This window comes from Linepithema humile, chromosome 2, assembly GCF_040581485.1.
Source record: "Linepithema humile isolate Giens D197 chromosome 2, Lhum_UNIL_v1.0, whole genome shotgun sequence".
NCBI lineage: Eukaryota > Metazoa > Arthropoda > Insecta > Hymenoptera > Formicidae > Linepithema > Linepithema humile.
Window position 1 is genome coordinate 17,841,951 of NC_090129.1, and position 20,323 is coordinate 17,862,273.

At 37.1% G+C, this 20,323-nt stretch overlaps 1 protein-coding gene across 8 annotated transcripts in view; it reads left to right on the forward strand.

Annotated features, from left to right (window-relative positions):
• Positions 1–16,096, forward strand: part of LOC105679013 (latrophilin Cirl-like) — a 452,907-nt gene extending 436,811 nt beyond the window's left edge. For 6 of the 8 annotated variants that reach the window (XM_067350074.1, XM_067350073.1, XM_067350072.1 and 3 more), the window contains 2 exons: positions 5,330–5,527; positions 7,975–16,096. In XM_067350074.1, the coding sequence (XP_067206175.1) occupies positions 5,330–5,527; positions 7,975–8,838 (1,062 nt within the window). In that variant the 3' untranslated portion in view covers positions 8,839–16,096. The remainder of the gene's footprint in view (positions 1–5,329; positions 5,528–7,974) is intronic. The other 2 variants (XM_067350078.1, XM_067350079.1) reach the window with 2 other exon arrangements.
• The last annotated feature ends 4,227 nt before the right edge of the window (positions 16,097–20,323 follow it).

Here is a 20,323-nt window from a genome sequence, read left to right on the forward strand (position 1 = left end):
TATTATATGCTTACAGAGTGTTTATCAGTAGAGCAATAAATAAAACTTTAATTACAAGCGTATAAACAACTTTCTTTGTCTTTATGCATTATGCCAAACTTGCAGGATATCTTGTAAGATACACGAGTTCTACTGGTTCAACACTTTTCACATGTAAAAACTTGTGTAGAAATTTTTTTTTTTTAATTTGCAATAATAAAACTTTCTGATCTATATATTTTTTAATATATATATACATATACATATCAATAATAATATAAAATTATAGTCCACAGAGACTTTTTAGTAATCTATCAAATTATTACTCCAAGAGCGTGTGCTTATAATAAAGTTGGCAAGTGTACATCCGACTTTGACACTCGAAACTGTGTGACATATGCCTGAAAGCTTTTTTTCTATTATCAGCAAGTCACTTCAAAACTGACTCGTAGAACGGTGAGCTAAAAGGCATTTAACGAACCGTTCGGCTCTTTCGACCCTGTCGCGCTCAGAGTCGAAGAGAATTGGCCGACAAAAATAAAGTGAGAGGGAGAGAGAAAGAGAGAGAAAGAGAGAGAGAGAGAGACAGAGAGAGGTAGATAGATAGATAGATAGAGAAACTAGCGAAACAAAAAATGTATATTTGGAAGAGAGATTGTTGAACGTGCTCGTAAATGCTGTTATATATGTACAGAACAGCCTGTAGAAAAACGCTAGCCAAAGAAAAATACTAATATTAAAAATTACAGACAATATAAGGGGTTTCACAGCACAAATTTCTTTCTTTCTTATAAATTTATCAATTTTTAACAGGAAATATTAACCACTAAATTTTAAATAAAGATTTTTTTATAATACTTTAGGTATATTTTATTCAGAGCACAAAATTGATTTAAATGTATTGATAATAACAATTTAAATTTTAAATGTTAAAATACTTTGTTAATAAATCCATGTTTAAATTTATCGAAAGAAAAAATTAATTCAACACTTAATCGAAATCTGTGTCTTTTTTTATAATTACAGTTATGTAAGGTGGTATTTTTTTTTTTCTATCGCAACTAGCGTTTTTCCAACTAGGCTTATTCTCTAACAGTATATAACAATTTGAATATATCAGAACTCTTTAACTCAGATCATTGTTTAATATCGAGCGCACTTCACTTTGCGCTCATTAGAAATAAATGAGATTCGGCGCTTTTTCCTGATCTCAATTTAATTCAAGCGCCTCGTTACGAGATCACGACCCTGTCTGTTACTTCCAATTAAGAATGTCTTTCAGTATCATTTTACATTCCTTATTTGAAGTATCAAGTAGCGGATAATAATTTCTCGACAATCTTGAAACACTAAATTATTTTAAGTAACAGCCTGAATAAATTAAAACGTACCGCTCAATAGATCAATTAGTATTAAATAGTTTCAGAATACAATGTAAGAATAAATTTGAAATATTGCATTGATTATTGTTGAAATAATAGCAGAAGAGACATTTCCATATCTTTTATGTGTAATGTAATTAGATTATGTAATTAGATTATTATTGTTGCTTTCACGGCCTTTCTTCGATTGTGTCTACACAATTAAATGCTTTTTCCTTAGCATCTTGGTTCATTTTTTGACAAAATTAATTTAAAGGATACTTCTACAAGGAATGTTGAGAATATAATGAAAATTTGGAAAAAAATACATTTGTCTTTCATTAAACATTGATCTGAAGATGTCTCTTTGAATTATGAATCCGATAACGTTCAATCTCCTCCATTTTGTAAATATTCGCGCGGAAGGCAGGCACAGCACGAACACTCGAATTCGCACACTCTCGCGAGCACGCTCGCCCGCAAGACTTCCTACTAACAGTAGTGATTTCCGTGCTTCTTATCTGGCCTCGGGGTTTGGTGTAACGCGGTTGCTGGCTACTTTGTACCCTCTTACGCCCTTAGTCCTCGTTCCCTTTCTTACTGCGAAGAACGCGATTCCGCGTGATTCGCCATTTATTTCAGACCTTTTGGAGCATCAATGAAATCTATGATCCGGTAAAAGGCAGTAAGTGATGTGTCGTCGTGAAAAACGCACTATTTTACACAGGTGATTTTAATTGTCGTAATTCCAGTTGAAATTATTCGGTAAGTCAAGTTAAATAATTTTAAATTAATAAATGAATTACATTTTTACACAGAATGATGAAATATGTAGCTATAAAATGTTTCAAATTTTTTGATTATATCTTTTTTAATTTTTGAATGTGCTGATTAATTTATCTAGTCTATTTTAAAATATGTAAAAACGTCTCAACGCATTTAACTCAAAATCACTGTTGATTTACGCTACGAAAAAAGCTGGAAAAGGATAAATTCGACTTGTCAGTTACTGCCTTCCGCCTGGTCATAGCAGAAATAATTTTGAACACGCGTGGAATCGCAACATCAGTTACATCTGTGCAGACATGATTTACGATCGCCCTCGCAATTGCGCCTTCTATTATATTACTTTCTGTCGTTAACCCTTTCGCTCACCATATTTGACATGTCAAATGAGTTTTATTTGATTAGCGGGATGATTAGTACTTTATTACAGTCGCAATATTTGGGGAAAAGTTACTGTGATAATGAATTTTGTTTATATTGCTTCTAATTGTAAAAAAAAATACTTTATCAATTAATTATGCGATGTACATATTTATTGGAAGTATATAAATATTATTATATATGTATAAAAACTATATTATTATACCATTTTCACAATGCAAATTTTAATAAAATTGCTCAATCATGCACAGTTTAAATATCGATAAAATATAACTTATTGAATATAAAAATTTGCGAGATAAAAATCAAAGTAAAGTGGAATTGAAAGGGTTAATCACAACAACCGATGCATTTTACATTTAGTAATTGTTGATGATATTTTATTTTTTTATATTACCAAATGGATTATCTTTTCGCGACAAAAGGAGTTTAAGCAAACAATTTCCGTCGGCGATGGGGAAGGTATACGTTTAGAAAGATTCGTAATGTATCAGCAAACTTAATTCTAATTAGACACGCGAAGGGCGGAGTACGAAGGGATGCACTTTATGCAAGCACTTACATGTCGCATTCCATGTCATTTTGTTTTCTTGCACTCTATAGCACTTCCGTATTCCGCCTTAACGCGCCTCGAGTAATTAAGTGGTTCTTTTCTTCCCTTTTGAACAGGCGATCGATCGAAAACGCTTTTTCGAAGATACAAAACGCTCGTGCATGACGATTGTATGTTGCACTTTGCACCATGCAACTGTTTATGAAAATGCGTTTTCTACCAAGGTCGCCGACATGTTTTTACATGCTGAAGAACGCACGCTTAATCCTTCACAGTTGTCACGCATCGCATTCGACAATTATCTCGCGAAACGCTGCGAAATTATATTCATTGGTGCATCGATACGTTGCTCCTTAAGCGAGCGACAAGCATTCTTGCATTGTCGATTAAAATATTGCCTTTTTGCTACTTAACGTTAAAAATTAAAGCATTTTGAAATCGGTAAACGTACAGGAAATAAAGTTGGCTGACTTTAAGTAAATTTCAGTAAAATGAAACTTAATAATTGTGATGAAAAGTAAGTAGAAAAGAAGAAAAGGGTAATCGGATTTGTGCTTCAAGCGTGAAGGGTTAAAAGGCGCTTCTTCGCCAATGCTCGCTCAGGCACTCACCCACACGATCAGCCACTTAATGGAAAATGAAGGAAAAAAAAAAAGAAACGGGTGAAGAAAATCCGCGCGAACCAGTCCGTTACATCTGTCACACCTCCACCGCATCACACATGCTCATTCACCGGCCACTTTCGCTCTGTCTTTCTCTCTCTCTCTTTTTATTTCTATTCACTGGATGCGTTTTGCTGATTAACGCCAGACCGCATGTCCACGCAACGAGGTAAAGTATAGAGACGACTCTCGGATGAGGTAAACTAGACAGGCGACCATTTTATCGTCGACAATTTCCAAGTTTTGTGGATTAAAAAAATTTCATGATAAGAAAATTTACAATTATTCCAAAAATTCGACACTCTTTCTGCTTTTCAAAATAAAAAAAAAGACTATTGTTCGACGCGATTATTTAACGATACTTTTTCACAAATTCGAACTCATGCATGCCCAGTTGAAGCAATTAGATAATTAAATTTCTCGAAGAACTTCTTTCACTCGCTTTTGTCTCAAAGATCTTTCAAGTGCTTTAAAAATCGCATCGCATCTTCTACGCCTGCCGTAAACGATTTCATCAAAACGGAAGACATCGTACAGCACTCTTTCCCGATCTTTCTGTCAGAGCTCGCCGGGCCGGAAGCCCGGCTGGTAGCGCTCGCGTGACCCGTCCCTATAGACTCACGAAACAGGTGCAATCACGTGTCGTCCTCATCCACAACAAACACGCTCCATCCGTCGAAGGACGGAGGGGAAGAAGACGGCCGCGATGTGTCCACCGGGGAGAGTTCTCAAGTGTGCGTGCCGACGTCGCGTATCTCAGAGCGCTACATCATAGATTCGCTCCCGCACGAGTTAAATCCGTCTCGCTTCCGGTACGGCGCGCACCGCGCGAGATACCGCTGGATGTGTACAGCGCCCATATCTCCCTCGTATCCGCTCGTGTCGCACGAAATCTACGCGCCCTTCGTCCCCGCATCCACCCAATTATGTATCCTAATTGGCGCACGAGGTCTCGTGTCTCGCTGCTTATCGATCGGGCAGCTTAAACCTTCCGGTTTTCCCGGCATAGTAATTTCAATTGAGACACGACACGTATATATTATGTTTATGGCTGTATAAAGCCGCAGTCGTAAAGCGATATTAAATATTTATCTTTTTCAGAGACCTTTTCGATCTTTAAAGTTGCAAATTATCGTTTCATTTACGATTTGATAGACATCTGCTCGCATATAAGATACGAAAAATTGATTACAGGAGAAAAACATTGAAGGAGGGAAAGCTTAAAGCGGACAAACAAATACATTTATCGTTCTCAAAGGAAATACCTCGTTCTCGAACTCTCGAACAACGATTTTCGCATCGCGGCAGATCCAGCCGATCTCGCAGTCCCGATAAATCACTTTCAGTGCGGTTGCCAAGTGAGAAAGTCCTTTGTTCACCGAAACAACCTGCACTGAATCCACGCAAATGTTCGAACATCATCGGGTTCCAATCATTCCATTTCTCAATCCCTCGGTCGGTGATCACGCATGAATAATTATCTAGAGGAAGTAATCGTTCCATTTACACGCACACACTGAATTCACGAGCGACACTGACAGGGCTGGCACCCGCTCATCGGTGAACGAAGGGTTAAGGGGGAAACGGCGGATTGGTTGCTTTTGCAGTACTTGGTGTCCGGTCGAAGCTGGGCGATAGTCGATAGGCAGCCGGCAGTAACAGTGCCAGGTGAACCCGCCTCGGCCGAGGCTCACATCGTGGCCACCCTGCCGTACGCGCGTCACGCCTTCTTACCCTCAGCTCCCAATATCCCCAAATCTGCCACTGCCACTTGGGGCCACCTTAACAAAAACCTCATGTGGAAGGTAACTAATTCACCGCTTTAACTCGCTCGCTGTGCTTCTCACTCACGGGGGCGGCTCTACCGTCGAGGCGAACTTTACGCGTTTTACAGACCTCCAACGTCGCGAAGTCTTGGCGAGGTGTAAAGCGTTCTCGTTTAATGCGCGGATAAATTTGAATTAATAGTTACGACCACTCTCGCTCAAATTAGATTGCGCTTGTTCGTTAAAATTTAGCATGAAAATTTATCGCCACTCCAACTCGCGGAGAAGCTCTTCAACTTTTCAACAATGCTCGGTGGTATGCGAAAGTCTAATACAGTCGAATCACAATATAGCGAATTGTTTCGAGATCGTGGCGTCGTGTCTACGAGGAGCTCGCTAATATTATGATTCGTACGTTCGCGAGGATTTGCTAAACCGCTGCTTCCGCATTGATGAGATTCTCGCTAAGTACGATCTTACATTCGCAAGCGGCTTGCGTTTACAAGAACCGACCACGGTCTTTGTGTTTGCGAGGATCTTGCATTTGCGAAGATCACACTAATCGAGCGATGTAGCTCATCTTGTATAGTCCACGTGTTGGCAAATACCTCGACAACCACCGCTCTCGTGTTTGCGAGAGCGTCTGGCTATCTCTCGCGAGGATCTTGCTAATTATGACTTTACTGTTTGCGGAAATTTCATTAAATCGCAATCCTCGGATCTCGAGAAGTCGCGCTGAGCTAAATTTTTTTTGTTTTCAAACTCGGATGTTAAATATTTTCGCCAAGAGTTTCGCTGAAACTAGAGTCGTCTCCGCTCATCGTGTGTCTTTTGAATCTCTCTCTCTCTCTCTTTCTCTCTCTCTTTTGTTTCTGCATGGTGTGCGGTATTAATTTTCACTCGTGCACAGCATCTATTCACCTTCACGCATTCCAAGAGCGAGCCTGATCCGAATTTTGAGCATGGAGATGCGGATACACCTTTGTCGACGTGTAAAGTGAGACTGTTTTTTAAGTTTGCGCGGCATAGCTCACGCCATAATTCTCTCTCTGCATCTTCCTCAAATATTTTTTTCCGTAATTTAATGTGTTCCGAAAAACTAAAAAGCTTTCTGCAACTTAAAAACAAAACAGATCTTATATATTTAAATATAAGCTCTCCTTTCATTTTCAAGTTACCGGGTGACAGTGTTTCAATTCTAGAATCTAGAATATGTTAAAAGAAGAATTTGCATATTTGATATCTCATAATATTAAAATAAATTCTGACCTTTTCTATCTATTTATAATGTAAAGTGTATGAAAATTGCAGCGCAAATCGATTCCTCCGTTTGTAAAGGAGATGGATTTGTTTTTTAATAGACACATACATATTTATACCTATTCGGTTTCTTTAACCTTTGAACTCTTTTTCAAAAATACTGCTAGCACTATATACATATGTATTTCTTTTATATTTTTACTTTAGACGACGCTCGTAGAATTACCAGGACGTAGCAAAACGCGGTGATTGATGAGCGTTGGCTGAGGTAAAAACCAAAAGAGACAGAGATGTTATGGAATAAGCCATGTCGCTTTTCCGGTGCCCTCCCACCTGCTCCCCCCCCCCCTCCCTTTCTCTTTTTTTTTTCTTATTCTAATGCGCGCGTCCGCGCGGGAACAAATGCGAATACACGGTTATGACGTTTTATATCAGAACGCAGTGCTCCATTTATCCTGTCATGAATTGTGTGTAGCTCATCTTGTGTGCCTTGGTTTACGTTACGTGTTATTTTTTTTTTTTGTACTGTACAATGAAGAGAGGAGGAGATGATTAACCGTGAAATACGGTCCTCGTGCAACACGAACGGGATTTTCTCGTTCCTCTCATGCATGCGCGATCATCAATTGAGCCGTTTCATTTGATAGTAGTGTATGAATCAGGTATGATTAAAGTTAGGACGGAAAAATAAAGATTGAAGCGACGCATCTCTCTTTATTTCAACAAACCTCTTTGCGATCTTGGTAATTTAAATGTGCTACATAAATATAATGCACTGAAATTAATTAGCGGAGTTTATTAGATGTTAAATACTTACAAAGTCTTTCACATTTTTCCGTCCAATTAAACGGCTCAATCACGCAAGACGAGTCTCGTAATTTTTACACTTTTGCGTTTGATGATTCCATACGGATGGTGTAACATCATTGTACAGCGAGTTGTTGAATGTGTTGCGCCTTTTACAAGCTACTCATCTTCCTTTCGTCTCTGCATATTATTCATCTACGAACGTATTCTCAGATTATTCGATCACACATTTGTATAATCGTGCGTTGTTGTTTGTACGTAGATATACGTTTCTAGAAATCGTCAAACGAGATCATTTCAACGCGCACGCATGGAATTTAACGGACGCGGAAGTCGTCATTCCCCGTCATTTTCTAGTTCACCCCTCCCTCTCTTCCGAGCCCGTCATTTCTAACGCAAATTACTGACTTTTTCCGCAGAACATTTCTTTTAAGTCCTACTCCCGCGACTCTGGACACGGCGGTTCCGAGCAGGAGGATTCACCGCGGACGCACAACACCTTGACGCTCGGCCACTCCGTTCGAAGACGCGGGCCGAACGACGCCGGCGAGATGAACGCCGGCACCAGGACGACGGGCGGCAGGCGCGCCGCGATGCCGTACAACCACACGTATACCGAGATCGTGGACGGTCGTGGCAACGGCGGCGCCGGCGGGCATCATCAGCTACACGGCCATCACGGCCAGCACGTGCACCTGCCGCGCGGCCTCGCCAACGAGGACGACCCGGTGTACGAGGAGATCGAGCGCGGCAGCGGCGGCAACGGCGGCGGCGGCATCATCGGCGGCGGCAACGGCGGCGGCGGTATCGGCGTCGTCGGCGCCGGCGAGATCCAGGTGTCGGACATGTCCGACGAGGACGGCCGACGGCAGAGCGACATGAGCAGGCAGTCGTCCAGGAGCTACGGCGATCACCGGCCGCTCATCCCGTATTCGCCCGCTGCCGATCGCAACCTGGTGCACTACGGCCAGGCGATGACGGAGCGCGGCGTCGGAGGCGGCGGCGGCGGCGGCGGTAATCTCGCGCATTACGACACGACGGAGTACGGACCGGCGGTAGAGCGCACTCTGAACGCCTGTTGGGAGAAGCTGCGCCGGCAGCAGGCCAGGTACGAGATCGGCGACCTGCCACGGCTGCCGGCGGCGTACGGCATGCCGCCGCAGCAGGATCACACGCGGACGGTGGCCGTGCTGGATGGGCACACCGTCGTCTGCCACCTGCAGCCGCAGACGGACATGTATACGGGCCGCGGTATGCCGCCGCCGTCCTACAGCGAGTGTTAGGTGCCGACCGCGACCCGGATCGGAGATTCCTCTACGTTCTCCCGCCGAAGGAACGGCAGCAGCTCCTAGGAGACGGCGTGAGCCGGTGTGAGCCGTCTGGACGGTTCGTTTTATCCGGGATCACGTGGTGACGGTTTGGTGGAGGGTTGAGAGAGTGTGGTGACGGTGATAACGATTCGTTCCTGAAGAGAACAGCCACGTGTCTGCGCCTTGGGAGGACGAAGGGAAGCCGCGGAAAGTCGGACGTGCCGCTTTTTAGCTCAAGCGTAAGGCGCGACGGTGTCTTGTCGCAGGTCGTCGCGTTTTAGCCATAATCGACGTATCGCGAGCGTTCGAGGGAAACGCCAGTTCGGCGTTCTTCGTCTCCGTTCAGGTGGAATTTCATCAGACGTTTCCTTGCGATGAGCAAGACAAAGGGAGAGAAAGGATGAGCGAGAGAGAGAGAGAGAAAGGAGCGAATGCGAGACCGACGGGCGTCCAACTAGGCTGCCACGTCGTCCAACGGGCGCCCGCGTGTCTCTTTAGGATACACTGTACGCGTGTGTGCCACCGTGGACTCTGTATAACACAAATGTAGCGGACCTCTCGTTTAGGCTAAGTCGACGACGACGATGTGCCCGTCGTGGCCGGGCGTTCGGAATTGGCGAAATGAGTGCGCGAGCGAAGACCAGAACGCGACGAGTCCTGATGGGATAGAAGCTTTCCGAAGTCCGAAGCAACACGAAGATTAGCTTCAAAGATTTTCAAATGGTTTATTTTGAATTTAAGCAACGTGTTTTTCTAGTATTTATGCGAGCGTGATGAACCAAAGTTTTAGTATCTTGATTTTACAGGCAGCTCGTGCAAATTTTATTTTTGCAAATATTTGCTATATGATTATTCGATATATTAAATTTTAATATTAATTTTTCCAACATTGTACATTAATTGTAATTTTATTAGGATGAGAAGCAATAACTTTATCATCTTCCAATAAAAGATGTTAAAAATTGCATTATTTGACATTTAGGATATTTGTTTTTTCAAGAGATTTACATTGTTATAATTTTATCGAGCTAAAATTGGTTATTTCTATTTATTTTAATAATAACTATATTTAATTCTAAACGAGTAGTATCTATACTTTCTTTCTATTTTAAAAAAGTAAAATTTTTGTTTCTTTTGCATAAGAAATGTATGTACTAAAAATATTTATTTTATAATATACTGTTCTCAAATAAATATAGATTATCGTTTCCAATTTTCTTTGTACTAGCAAAATTCGCGCGTCTTAAGGTATTTTATACGATGAAAAATATTACAATTTCGATGATATATCGGACTTGAAGCAAAACGTACACTTCATCCAGTATATTTCCTACAGCGATAACATCTCAGCGTTATTGAGATCGAATCGAATCCCATCCTCGTACGCGACGGACTTCGTGAGAGGAGATATTACACGAACATCATCGATACTCGGCATATCTGAGCGAGAATCCTTCCCAGATCCGCGCCACCGTCACATGATTGTTACGGGTCGGGAAGGGTTACAGGACACGACAAATTGCGTATCGTAAGCCGGTATTTAGTATGGTAAGTGGATTCGCCGGCGACTCGGCCGTCACCCATCTGATAATATTAGGTGTCGTATTGATCGCAAGTATCAAATGCAATTCACCGCCAAATGTAAATCACGTGTAAATCACGGTGTGGTAGACGTATTTGCATCGGGGGAATTACGTTTAATATGGCGCTCAATATCACACCTTGTATCATCGCGGTACGACGATCGAGTCGCCCGGTTGGTTCTCTCATCAATCGAGTCTGCACACACACACACATACACACACACTGCAAGTATTCGGAGAGGCAAAGCTTTTCAGGCACGGGTGATCAACCCCAAAACTTAGAAAACATGTATTGTAACATAGCTCTAGACATATCGCCAGCAGCCGAATACACATGATACGCCGAATGTCGTCGACAGGCCGAGAATCGATGTGCCCTTACGCAGGATCGATGACGATTTGATAAAGGAATCGATATCCTAATCTGAGATGAGATTGCTGTTAGCTGTAGTAAACGAATCGTCTAAGGTCATCGAGTATCTGAGGATTTAATCAGGAAATGGTGACAATCCCTTCTTCTGCTATAAAAGGGGGATATCTTTTTATATTGCGACACACAAGTAATTCAGCTGGAGCAATCTCAGTACATACTACGATACGTTGCTTCACTTTCAACGCCTCTTGATAACTCGCGTCACGGAAAACTTGTCGATAAAACATTGAAGTTTAATAGTTTACAAAAACAGAATTGGCTTCAGGCACACACATTTTTATAAAATTAAGTAATTCCTTTTTTTATTTCCCTCCGCAGTTTACGATACTCGTATTCTTTCATTTACTTTCACTTTACATATTACTTGAGAATTCAAATGATTTGTGCAGAATTTTTTTATACAATCTATTTAATTACAAAACGCGTGGGAATTTATGAGTATCTCTTTATTTTTTTTACGCAAAAACATTTTTCGTTCGTTTCTTTACAAGAAAGATCAGTTACCGCAAAAATGTTCAATAGCGTAACATTTTTTGGTTAATACAAACTGGCAGCAAGGAAGTCACTCGTTATTGTCTACGACATTATCCTTTTCATTTCTATCCATCTTAAGGCAGCTACCTCATACTCTGAAGCCGATTCTGCGCGAGGCTTCGTCCTGATATTCGCTCCTCGCACGAGCTTTCACCGACTTGTGTCTCGATGAGCGAATAACGAGCGCGTTCTCGGCACTGATGGCCGGAAATTAGATTTCCTCTTGCACGGGAAGAACAAAGGTGAAATCAAGAGGCAATGGTTGAAGCACCTTTATCAGTCGTACGTAGCAGCTCCTCGTCGCGCGCCGCTTTGGAACGTTACGTTTTAGTCCCAGAACGTTATTTTTATAAATAAAAAAAATAAATATATATATATATATATATATATATGTATGTATATGTATGTATACAGTAACGATATATTATATTATTGTAACGAAAGAAAAAGCGATGAAGAAACGGCAGGAAGGGCCCAGAAATCGTTGATGGGCGGATAAGTATTAGTGATACAAGCGGATTTCCCGAGCGACGTGGAAAAATGCGCGAAAATACTTAGTCACTGTTTTTTACTATTTTTTAAAACAAAACCGTGTATGTACGTGAGAACGCGTGAGCTAAGCTAACCAAGGGATCCCGCGCGCGCGCTATTTATTTTTTATCACCCCCGAGTGTTTTGTATTGCGAGCGGAAACTGTGTCGAGTGGGAGTTTGTCGTTCTCCAACCATCCCTAACCGATGAAAACCACAAGAATAAGATGCATCGTGGATGAAATTACGTTGGATCAATTTAAAATAATTCCGTAATTATTTACTTAAATTTATAACTCTTTTGTGAGAAAACTTTTATTGTGCTCTTATCAAGACAATTATTATTATTCTATAAGTTGACGAGTATTCACTTTAAGCATTTTATATTTTTGCGTCAACAGTCTGAGAAAATTTTGTATTAACAATCTAATGAAAATTTATACGAGCTAGCGAATATAATAGGTTCAACGTATCTTTGTCCACTATGTCGCAACTTTGTTAGTTGTTTGATTTACATCTGGCTGATGAGAAACATGCATGTAGAAAAATTGTAATAGTGATAATCGCATTAAGGGTACCAGCTATGTTAAGTAAATATAAATGTAATCTTGAGCAGTTTTAAGACATAATTGCTCATTTAAGTGTTTCAAAACATGTGTCCATCAATGATTTTTTAAAGTACATAAAGAATGTCAGCTTATCAGTAGCCTTATCAGTAGCCTTTATAGACGTTACTTTACCAGTTATATAAAAATTATTTATAAAAATTTTAGAAGCTTTGCAATTGCATTTGATATTAATTGGACTAACCATCTTATACATTACATCTTAATATGCGTATACCATCACGAGCGATTTAACACTTGGCGAGTTTCACAAAGCAGGAATGAAAACTTAATTCTTGTGAATGCAACGTAGTCACATTATAAATAAAAAAGGGAATTAAATGAGTTATAAGCACAAAGATTACCGAAAGTGTTACTGATATAAAATAGCAATTAGCAAGATTTCAAAAACTGCGTATGAAAATTCATTATTCAGTGATATCTTTGCGAAAGCAAAGCTTCTTGCACTTGGCGATTTTGTACGGCGGTATAATCGCCGCTGAAAAAAATTATATGACATTATATAATATAAATATTATAAAGGAAGTTCTGAAAATGAAGGCTACTGACATCACAAATCCGATTAAATGCTATTCCGTTGTCAGACCTGCTGTCTTTTGAGCCGCGATCGCGACCAATTCAGACTGCGAGCTGCTTAGAATTTGAGTTTTGCCATGATTGATTTCTTAAAAAAAATCTATTAAATCGCTAGCTTATGTATAATTTTTTACAATCTCAGCCGCGTAATTGCCAGATAACTATTGAAAGCATCCATATTCCATCCGTTCGATGTTGACAAACCCAGAAAGGGCGAAGAGGGACTGCATGAGCCCGAAAGTTGGTCAGTGTGTCTCATTGGACGAAATAGTAGCCTGCATTTTTGACGCATCTTTAGCACTAAACGACAATCGTGCGCGAACACAGAATTGAAGAGGAGAAAAATAAATATTTACACTTACCATTAAACTCGCGGCAACCACCGTCGTATTTAGTCCAAAGTATGCGATCAAGAATGTGCGCGTTTCTGCACGAGGTGTCCCGACTGCGGCATCTCGATTGTGCTGACTGAAGTTTCACCGCGTGCACAAACACGAAAGGTACCACGCGAGGACACGCGCATGCGAAGCGTTAATTAATGTCGCGAAGAACTCCGAGCGCGAGAGATCTGTATGTACATAATGTAAATACGGCTTTGTACATGTTGAATATTTGTAATGTAAAGTGAAGCGCGAGCGCGAGCGCGAGAGATCAAGAGAGCCGAGAGCGAAGGGATGCAAGAGAATCCTGAAGTGATGACCGATAGATGCGGAAAGAAAGCATACCTAGATTAAGCGAGTTTACTAGTAAGTAGCGAAGCTATTACGAGCTACTATTATCGATGAGACGCGGCGCGCCGTGGACGCGCAAGGCGGATCTTAACTTAAGTCCCAACGCGTATTAGTTAATGTGTAAATAAATTAAGTGAAGGAAGTAAAATATTAAAGAACCCAAGTAATCGTTGGATATTTATAACAAATTCCACTAAAGTAGGTCGACGATAGAGGGATAATCGAGGCGACTGGAATTGAAACCCGCGATGTCCATCTAAGACGCGAAATTGTGTTTAAGGCAACTTTTTTTCCCAAAATTTATTAAAAAATTCCATCTGAGGCGACATTTTGTTCTAATTTGTTTTAAATATAAAATTGTAATTAGAGCAAATTCTGTAAGAAGAAGGAGAGAGAAAAGGATCATTGCAAATATAGTTTTATGTTTATGAAGGCTGAATCTCGGATCTTGGATTTTACGGATTGCAATCTAGATGTCTCGAATAAAAAACAGGAAGGAAAGAAAAAAAAAGACAAAACGTAGTCGAGCACACTCGTCCACATGTGTATCGCTGCGCGAGAAAGGATCAAAGGACGAGGAAAAAAGACGCCTGTGCGGCGTTGATCGGACACGGACAGACGATGTACAGTGCATGTTTTATCCTTAGCCGTTTTATAAATGTAAATATCTCTTCCGCCCCGACCACACTTCTTTCATCCCCTTCTTCTTAATCCTGTCCCGCTTCCCCCGCTGGTGAGAGAAACAAACGCAAGATTTAATTGATTGTTCCAAACGAGATACTCCTTCTTTCGTCGTGACGATCCACATTACTTTCTCCCTCTCAATCACCTCGGATTCACTCCCTCCCTCCCCCTTTTTCCTAAATCTTCTAACTTTGTCCTGTGAGATACTTAGCGCATAAGCTTTTGTTTCGGAGTGAAAGAGATGAAACGCGTCGAGCTAAAATCATCCCCCGTCGAATGATCGCCACTCACCGGTTTCGAGAACGTTTTGCAGCCTCCTGCGAAATACCATTCACGTTCTAAGTATATATATAAGTATATATACCTGTGATTTACCACGAGAGAAGTGAGAGATCGTAAGAAGATTGACGTCAGCTTAATGCGGGAATTACTTTAAACGTTTCTTCATATGCATCTATTTTTTCAACAAACGACGTTGTGGTCGCATGAGGCGCCAAAATAGCTTACGCAGCAGACGCGGCGATTATGATAGCATTAACTTGTTCCGCTATTGGTATCTCCAGATCGCAAAAAAACATCCAACAGTGATATTGATTATACTACTTATTGTTAGTATAGTTAATAATCATGGAGTCGCGCATTATATTATATATATATATATATATCATATATATTTATAACTATACTATACACTTAGTATAGTTAACAATAATAGTCATTAACTATTTCTTCCGCGACTATTGAAAATTGCTGGTATCTGGAGATGTCAATAGGTGGAGAAAGTTTAAACCGCTTTCGAGCATCTCCTTTTCCCAAATCATTATCATATCTTTCGAATTGAAAGCCGCAAAATCGCGGACTTTAGAGTCCATGTGATCGCATAGAATTCGTACAATTCTGTGATCTTACCTTTTACGTTTTTCCTTCGTGATGTAAATGATATACTTAACGCTAGAACGCTAACTAAAACGCGTTGTAAGTTAATCAATAGCTACTGATACTTTATTACATTTTATTTTTCAATTGCGTAATTTTATGGCATTATGAAAAGCGAGGTATATAAATTTCTTTGTGGTACCATGATTATATAATGCTCATAATTATCTAGAATTTTATTTCAAACACTACGAAACGATAAATTGATTTATTTAATCGTTGCTTTTTCAAATTTTTATTTTGCTTCTTCCAAAAAAGCTCAAGATATCGTGTGCTGCAAAAGGTATTAAAACTAATTGCTTTTGTTAGTTACGTTAGCGTTCTAGAGTTTAAAGCGCAACGCTGCATCGTCCAGCACGCATACATCTAACAATAAGCACATTTCTGTACTACGTCGCCTGCCTGCGCACGTTGAAAAAGAAAGTTTAACGAAGCAGAGAAAGAAGGGTGAAGGTAGAGGATGAAGAAGAATATAAAGTCTAGGTATCTCCGAAACTAATAAAAACCTTCGTTTCTTGATTTTTGTATGCTTCTTTAAAACTGTCTGATACAAGGAAAAACAAAGGATAAATAAATGTGTACCAATCTCTGAATAAAATATTACTTGTCTTCTTTCTACCTTGAATCGCTATTATAATAAGAATCATCGAGAAATGAACACAACCTTGTAACAATCGTTTGTTAAAAATCTTTTTTCTAAATCCTTTTTAACAAATTCAGGAAACAGATATTTAAAAGGATAACAGAATAGAGACTTTAAATATTATACAATAAATATATAAGTAAAGTGATGTGAACTTGTTGATTCGATTCAAGTAAGCTGATATCTGCAATAAGTTTTACTAAATTTATTCAATAATTATATACTAACTAAATACTTGAAATATTAACTAAAAACAAGTACACAAACTATTTTTTCATATCTTTGTGTGTGCATTTTATGTTGCAAATTTATCGCGCTTTTCTTCACTTGTGTTCAATTTACAATATCTGAATAATTTAATTTCTTTTTAAATATATATAATTTTGTTCTCCATATTTTTATTATATTTTTGCTTTCTATCAGAAACTTTAATTAATAAAAATAGAAAAAATGTATCAATAAAATATGTACCATTAAATTAATAAACTTTCAGCAATGTAGTTTCAACAAAATATTTGCGAAATTATTAAGAAATCAAGTTATAAATCAAGAATATATAAATATATTACATAACATATTCGGACAATGTATTAAAAAATGTAAAAATAAATGCGCACTTTTATATTTTTGTAATCAATGTATATCAATTGCATTTATCGCGGTATGAATAAATTTGGCAAATTACACGTATTTCTCTAATATAGTTATTATTAAAAATACAAATAATTAAATATATAATATTTCTTAAAATATTATTTCTGTAAACGATATGTTGTAACTTGTCTTACACAGAGTTCTGCTATTGCTATGCAAAATGGACGTGAGATGTCACTGTGTTTTTATATGTTGGATAGGCTTGATCGGCGTATTAATATTTACATTTAAAAGAAAAACTATACCATGTTTATTCCTTTATTTTCTTCTATCAAATACTTTTCGGTATAAAGGCTCCTGTATGTAAGACTCGTATTTAGTTATCTGCGTCTAGTCAGTTGAAACAGACACAATGTCACAAGTGAAAATAACTAAAGCCAACATGTGGGATTATTATAAAATAATTCCCGAAGAGAAATTTCGAGCAAAGTGCAATACTTGCAACTCAAGTTACAGCTACGTCAATTATACTAAGTTTAAAAGACATTTACGTACGATGCATGAAGCCGTTATCAACTTCACAGTAAATCAAAACACAAGTAACGAGCCGCATATATATTTCGACAAATTATTATCAACATGTTTTCTTTGTGATAAAAGTTTTCGGAAAGAATATTTTCGTTATCACATGCGCTTCGAACATTTTGAAGCAGAATTGACAAATTACGAAATAGGCAGAAATGTACGAAACTATTGCACACAAATTGATAATTTTACGGTGAAGTGTGAACTGGAGAATTGTAACCAAACTATGATTCTTCCTCTTTCACAAAATTTAAAAGAACACATCGTTAAACATTTCAACTAATTCAGAAATATGTAAACGGGCACAACGTCTATGCCAATGAATGTCACAGATATAAGTAAACTATCATAAAATTGCATAATATTGGGGAATTTTGAAGCAAATTTTGCAATTTTCGAGTTTGTTATATCAACACTACAAACTTTAGTCCACATGTAACGGAAAATCATAAAGGAGTTACTTCATACAAAGAAGAAAAAGAAGGAAGACATTCGTCGATATATTTCAAGCATCATGACAAACGTAATTCACAATATCTTGTTTGTCAAACCTTCTTTTTATCGTCTAATTTGAAACATTTATTATTTTATTTAAATGATTTACATTCTAACACATACTCGCTTATGACTATAATGACAAGCTGGATATGGAAATACTGTAAAAAGGATAATTTTGATGTGCGAGTATTTGTTTCATCGAAATATCACTTGATGTTGAATTATCGGATTTAAACCATGATATTAAAGATACATTTGAATAAGCTGACAAGTACGTGCAGAGCATATGACATAGATGGACCGTCAGAAAGCCAACCAAATTGAAAAAAAAGTGACAGTAAGTTTAATTAATTTTTTACTTTATTTGAGTCGCGTTTTAGCAGAACAAACAAAGACAATTTAATGATAATTTTTGGTTTATAAGCAAATGTTTACAAATGTTTATATAGGTTTATCCAAAGACAAATGATGCTAACGGCGCTCAAGTAACACGACAACCAGCACAAAAGGCAATCTTGATTTTGGTAATTGAAACAAACTATAATATGCAAAGAAAATAATGTATCTCTGATGTGTAACCATTCGTCTTATGTTTATAAAATTATAAACATGTCTATAAACTTACGTATTACGAAAAATACAAACTTACATTTTTGAAATTTATTAAATATATTTGATATATTCAATATGTTTGATATATTTTACTTATATGCAGTTTGTTTTAAATTTATAAACAATGCTTATATTTTTATAAAGTAAGACAATTTTATAAATTAACAATCGACTCTTTGGTTCAAAGACAAAATTTATTAATAAGTTATTCAGCACAGTATTTCAGTTCAATCTTTATTTCTTACAATTCTATGTATGACTTGGTCGTACGTGTAGCCTGAACATTTATTGTACTTTAGATAATTTAAATTTATCATGACTTCTTAGTTATTATTATATTATTAGAGGTTTCCTATAATAATATAACTATAATATTAATGTAATAATAATTATTGGTAAAATACAAGTATGTCAATTTAAATTTTCCAGTTATACTTAGTTTATAGAATTGATAATTTTTTCAGTATAATTCGTTCAGTAATATAAAAATTAATTTGTCATTAACGAAATGCATGCTGTAACAAATGTAAGACGATTTCTTTACACAATTGAAAAATATTCAGGACAAATGTTTATTATATCAGTTGATTATTTAATCAATAATTTTTTATTTGTTTGTTTAAATAATAACACAATGAGAAACTAATGCCTATTAGTTAATTTCGATAATTGTACAAGATTTCTCAAATGTTTGCATGTATCGAAAATCTGTAAAAACTAAATATTATAACGACACATCTTTTAATTATTAAGACAAAATATAATTGTAGAAATTAAAACGGTTTGAACAAATTTGAAATTAATTGTATTTTAAAATTTATGGTTATTTCTGATTGAAAGTATAAATTGCAGTCATGACACTTTATAAAACTAAAACTTGAACACATTGAGCATGATGTAAGCAAATGTATAAATAATGTATTAATTCTCTAAAGTATTACAATATCTATGAAATTAAGCCATTTTATTATTTTAATATTACGCTTATGAAAACATTTTTGGATTACTCAGTTAATGCTATCAATGCTTACATGATGTTCAGTTTGCGTACATAATTTTATGATATGAAAGTAACACATTAATCGAGTTGCATATAATAATTTAGTATAATTAATTGTATAATTATAAGTATAATTGGAGACTGAGTGTGGATTTTAAAGAATGACATGTGATAATAATTGTTATACTTAAAATAATATGCATGAAAAAAAAACGTTTTATTTAATTATTTTATATAAAATTATTTAGTATGCCCCTAGTAAATAAAAAAATTTTTTAAATGGAAAAATTTTGATTCTTATATAAATTTAAGTAGCATTAAAATAAAGTATAACCTTAATTTGCATACAATATAATTAAAAAGTAGCATTCTTCTTCGTATATTTGTGTATAAATTTTCAATGTTTTGCTTACGAATTGATTATGAATTGCATACGAATTGTCGATCTTTGAATTCTTATAAATTTATGAAAAAAATTGTACAACAATTCTGTTGAGATTGTTTTAAAAAATGATCTTTACTTTCAGCTCTACAATTAAATTTTTTTCGAAGATGTTTTTGCACAATAAAGCGATATCAAATTTAAATAAACAATTTTAAATAACAAACTTTAAGTTTTATATTTGTACAAATATTTATACAAATTTGTGTAACATAAAAAAGTTGTACAACTACTTCAAATTGTGTAAATTTGTAAATTTTTTAGAATAAAATCATTTTTAAAATTTTTATCTCGTTTTCTAGTGCAAAAGAACTTTTTCTCTTCGAAAAAATTTGACTTAAAAAAATAAAATACTGCTTTACTTTAAATTTTATACAAGAAATATATAAGTAAAGTGATGTGAACCTGTTGATTCGATTCAACTCAGCTGATATCTGCAATAAGTTTTACT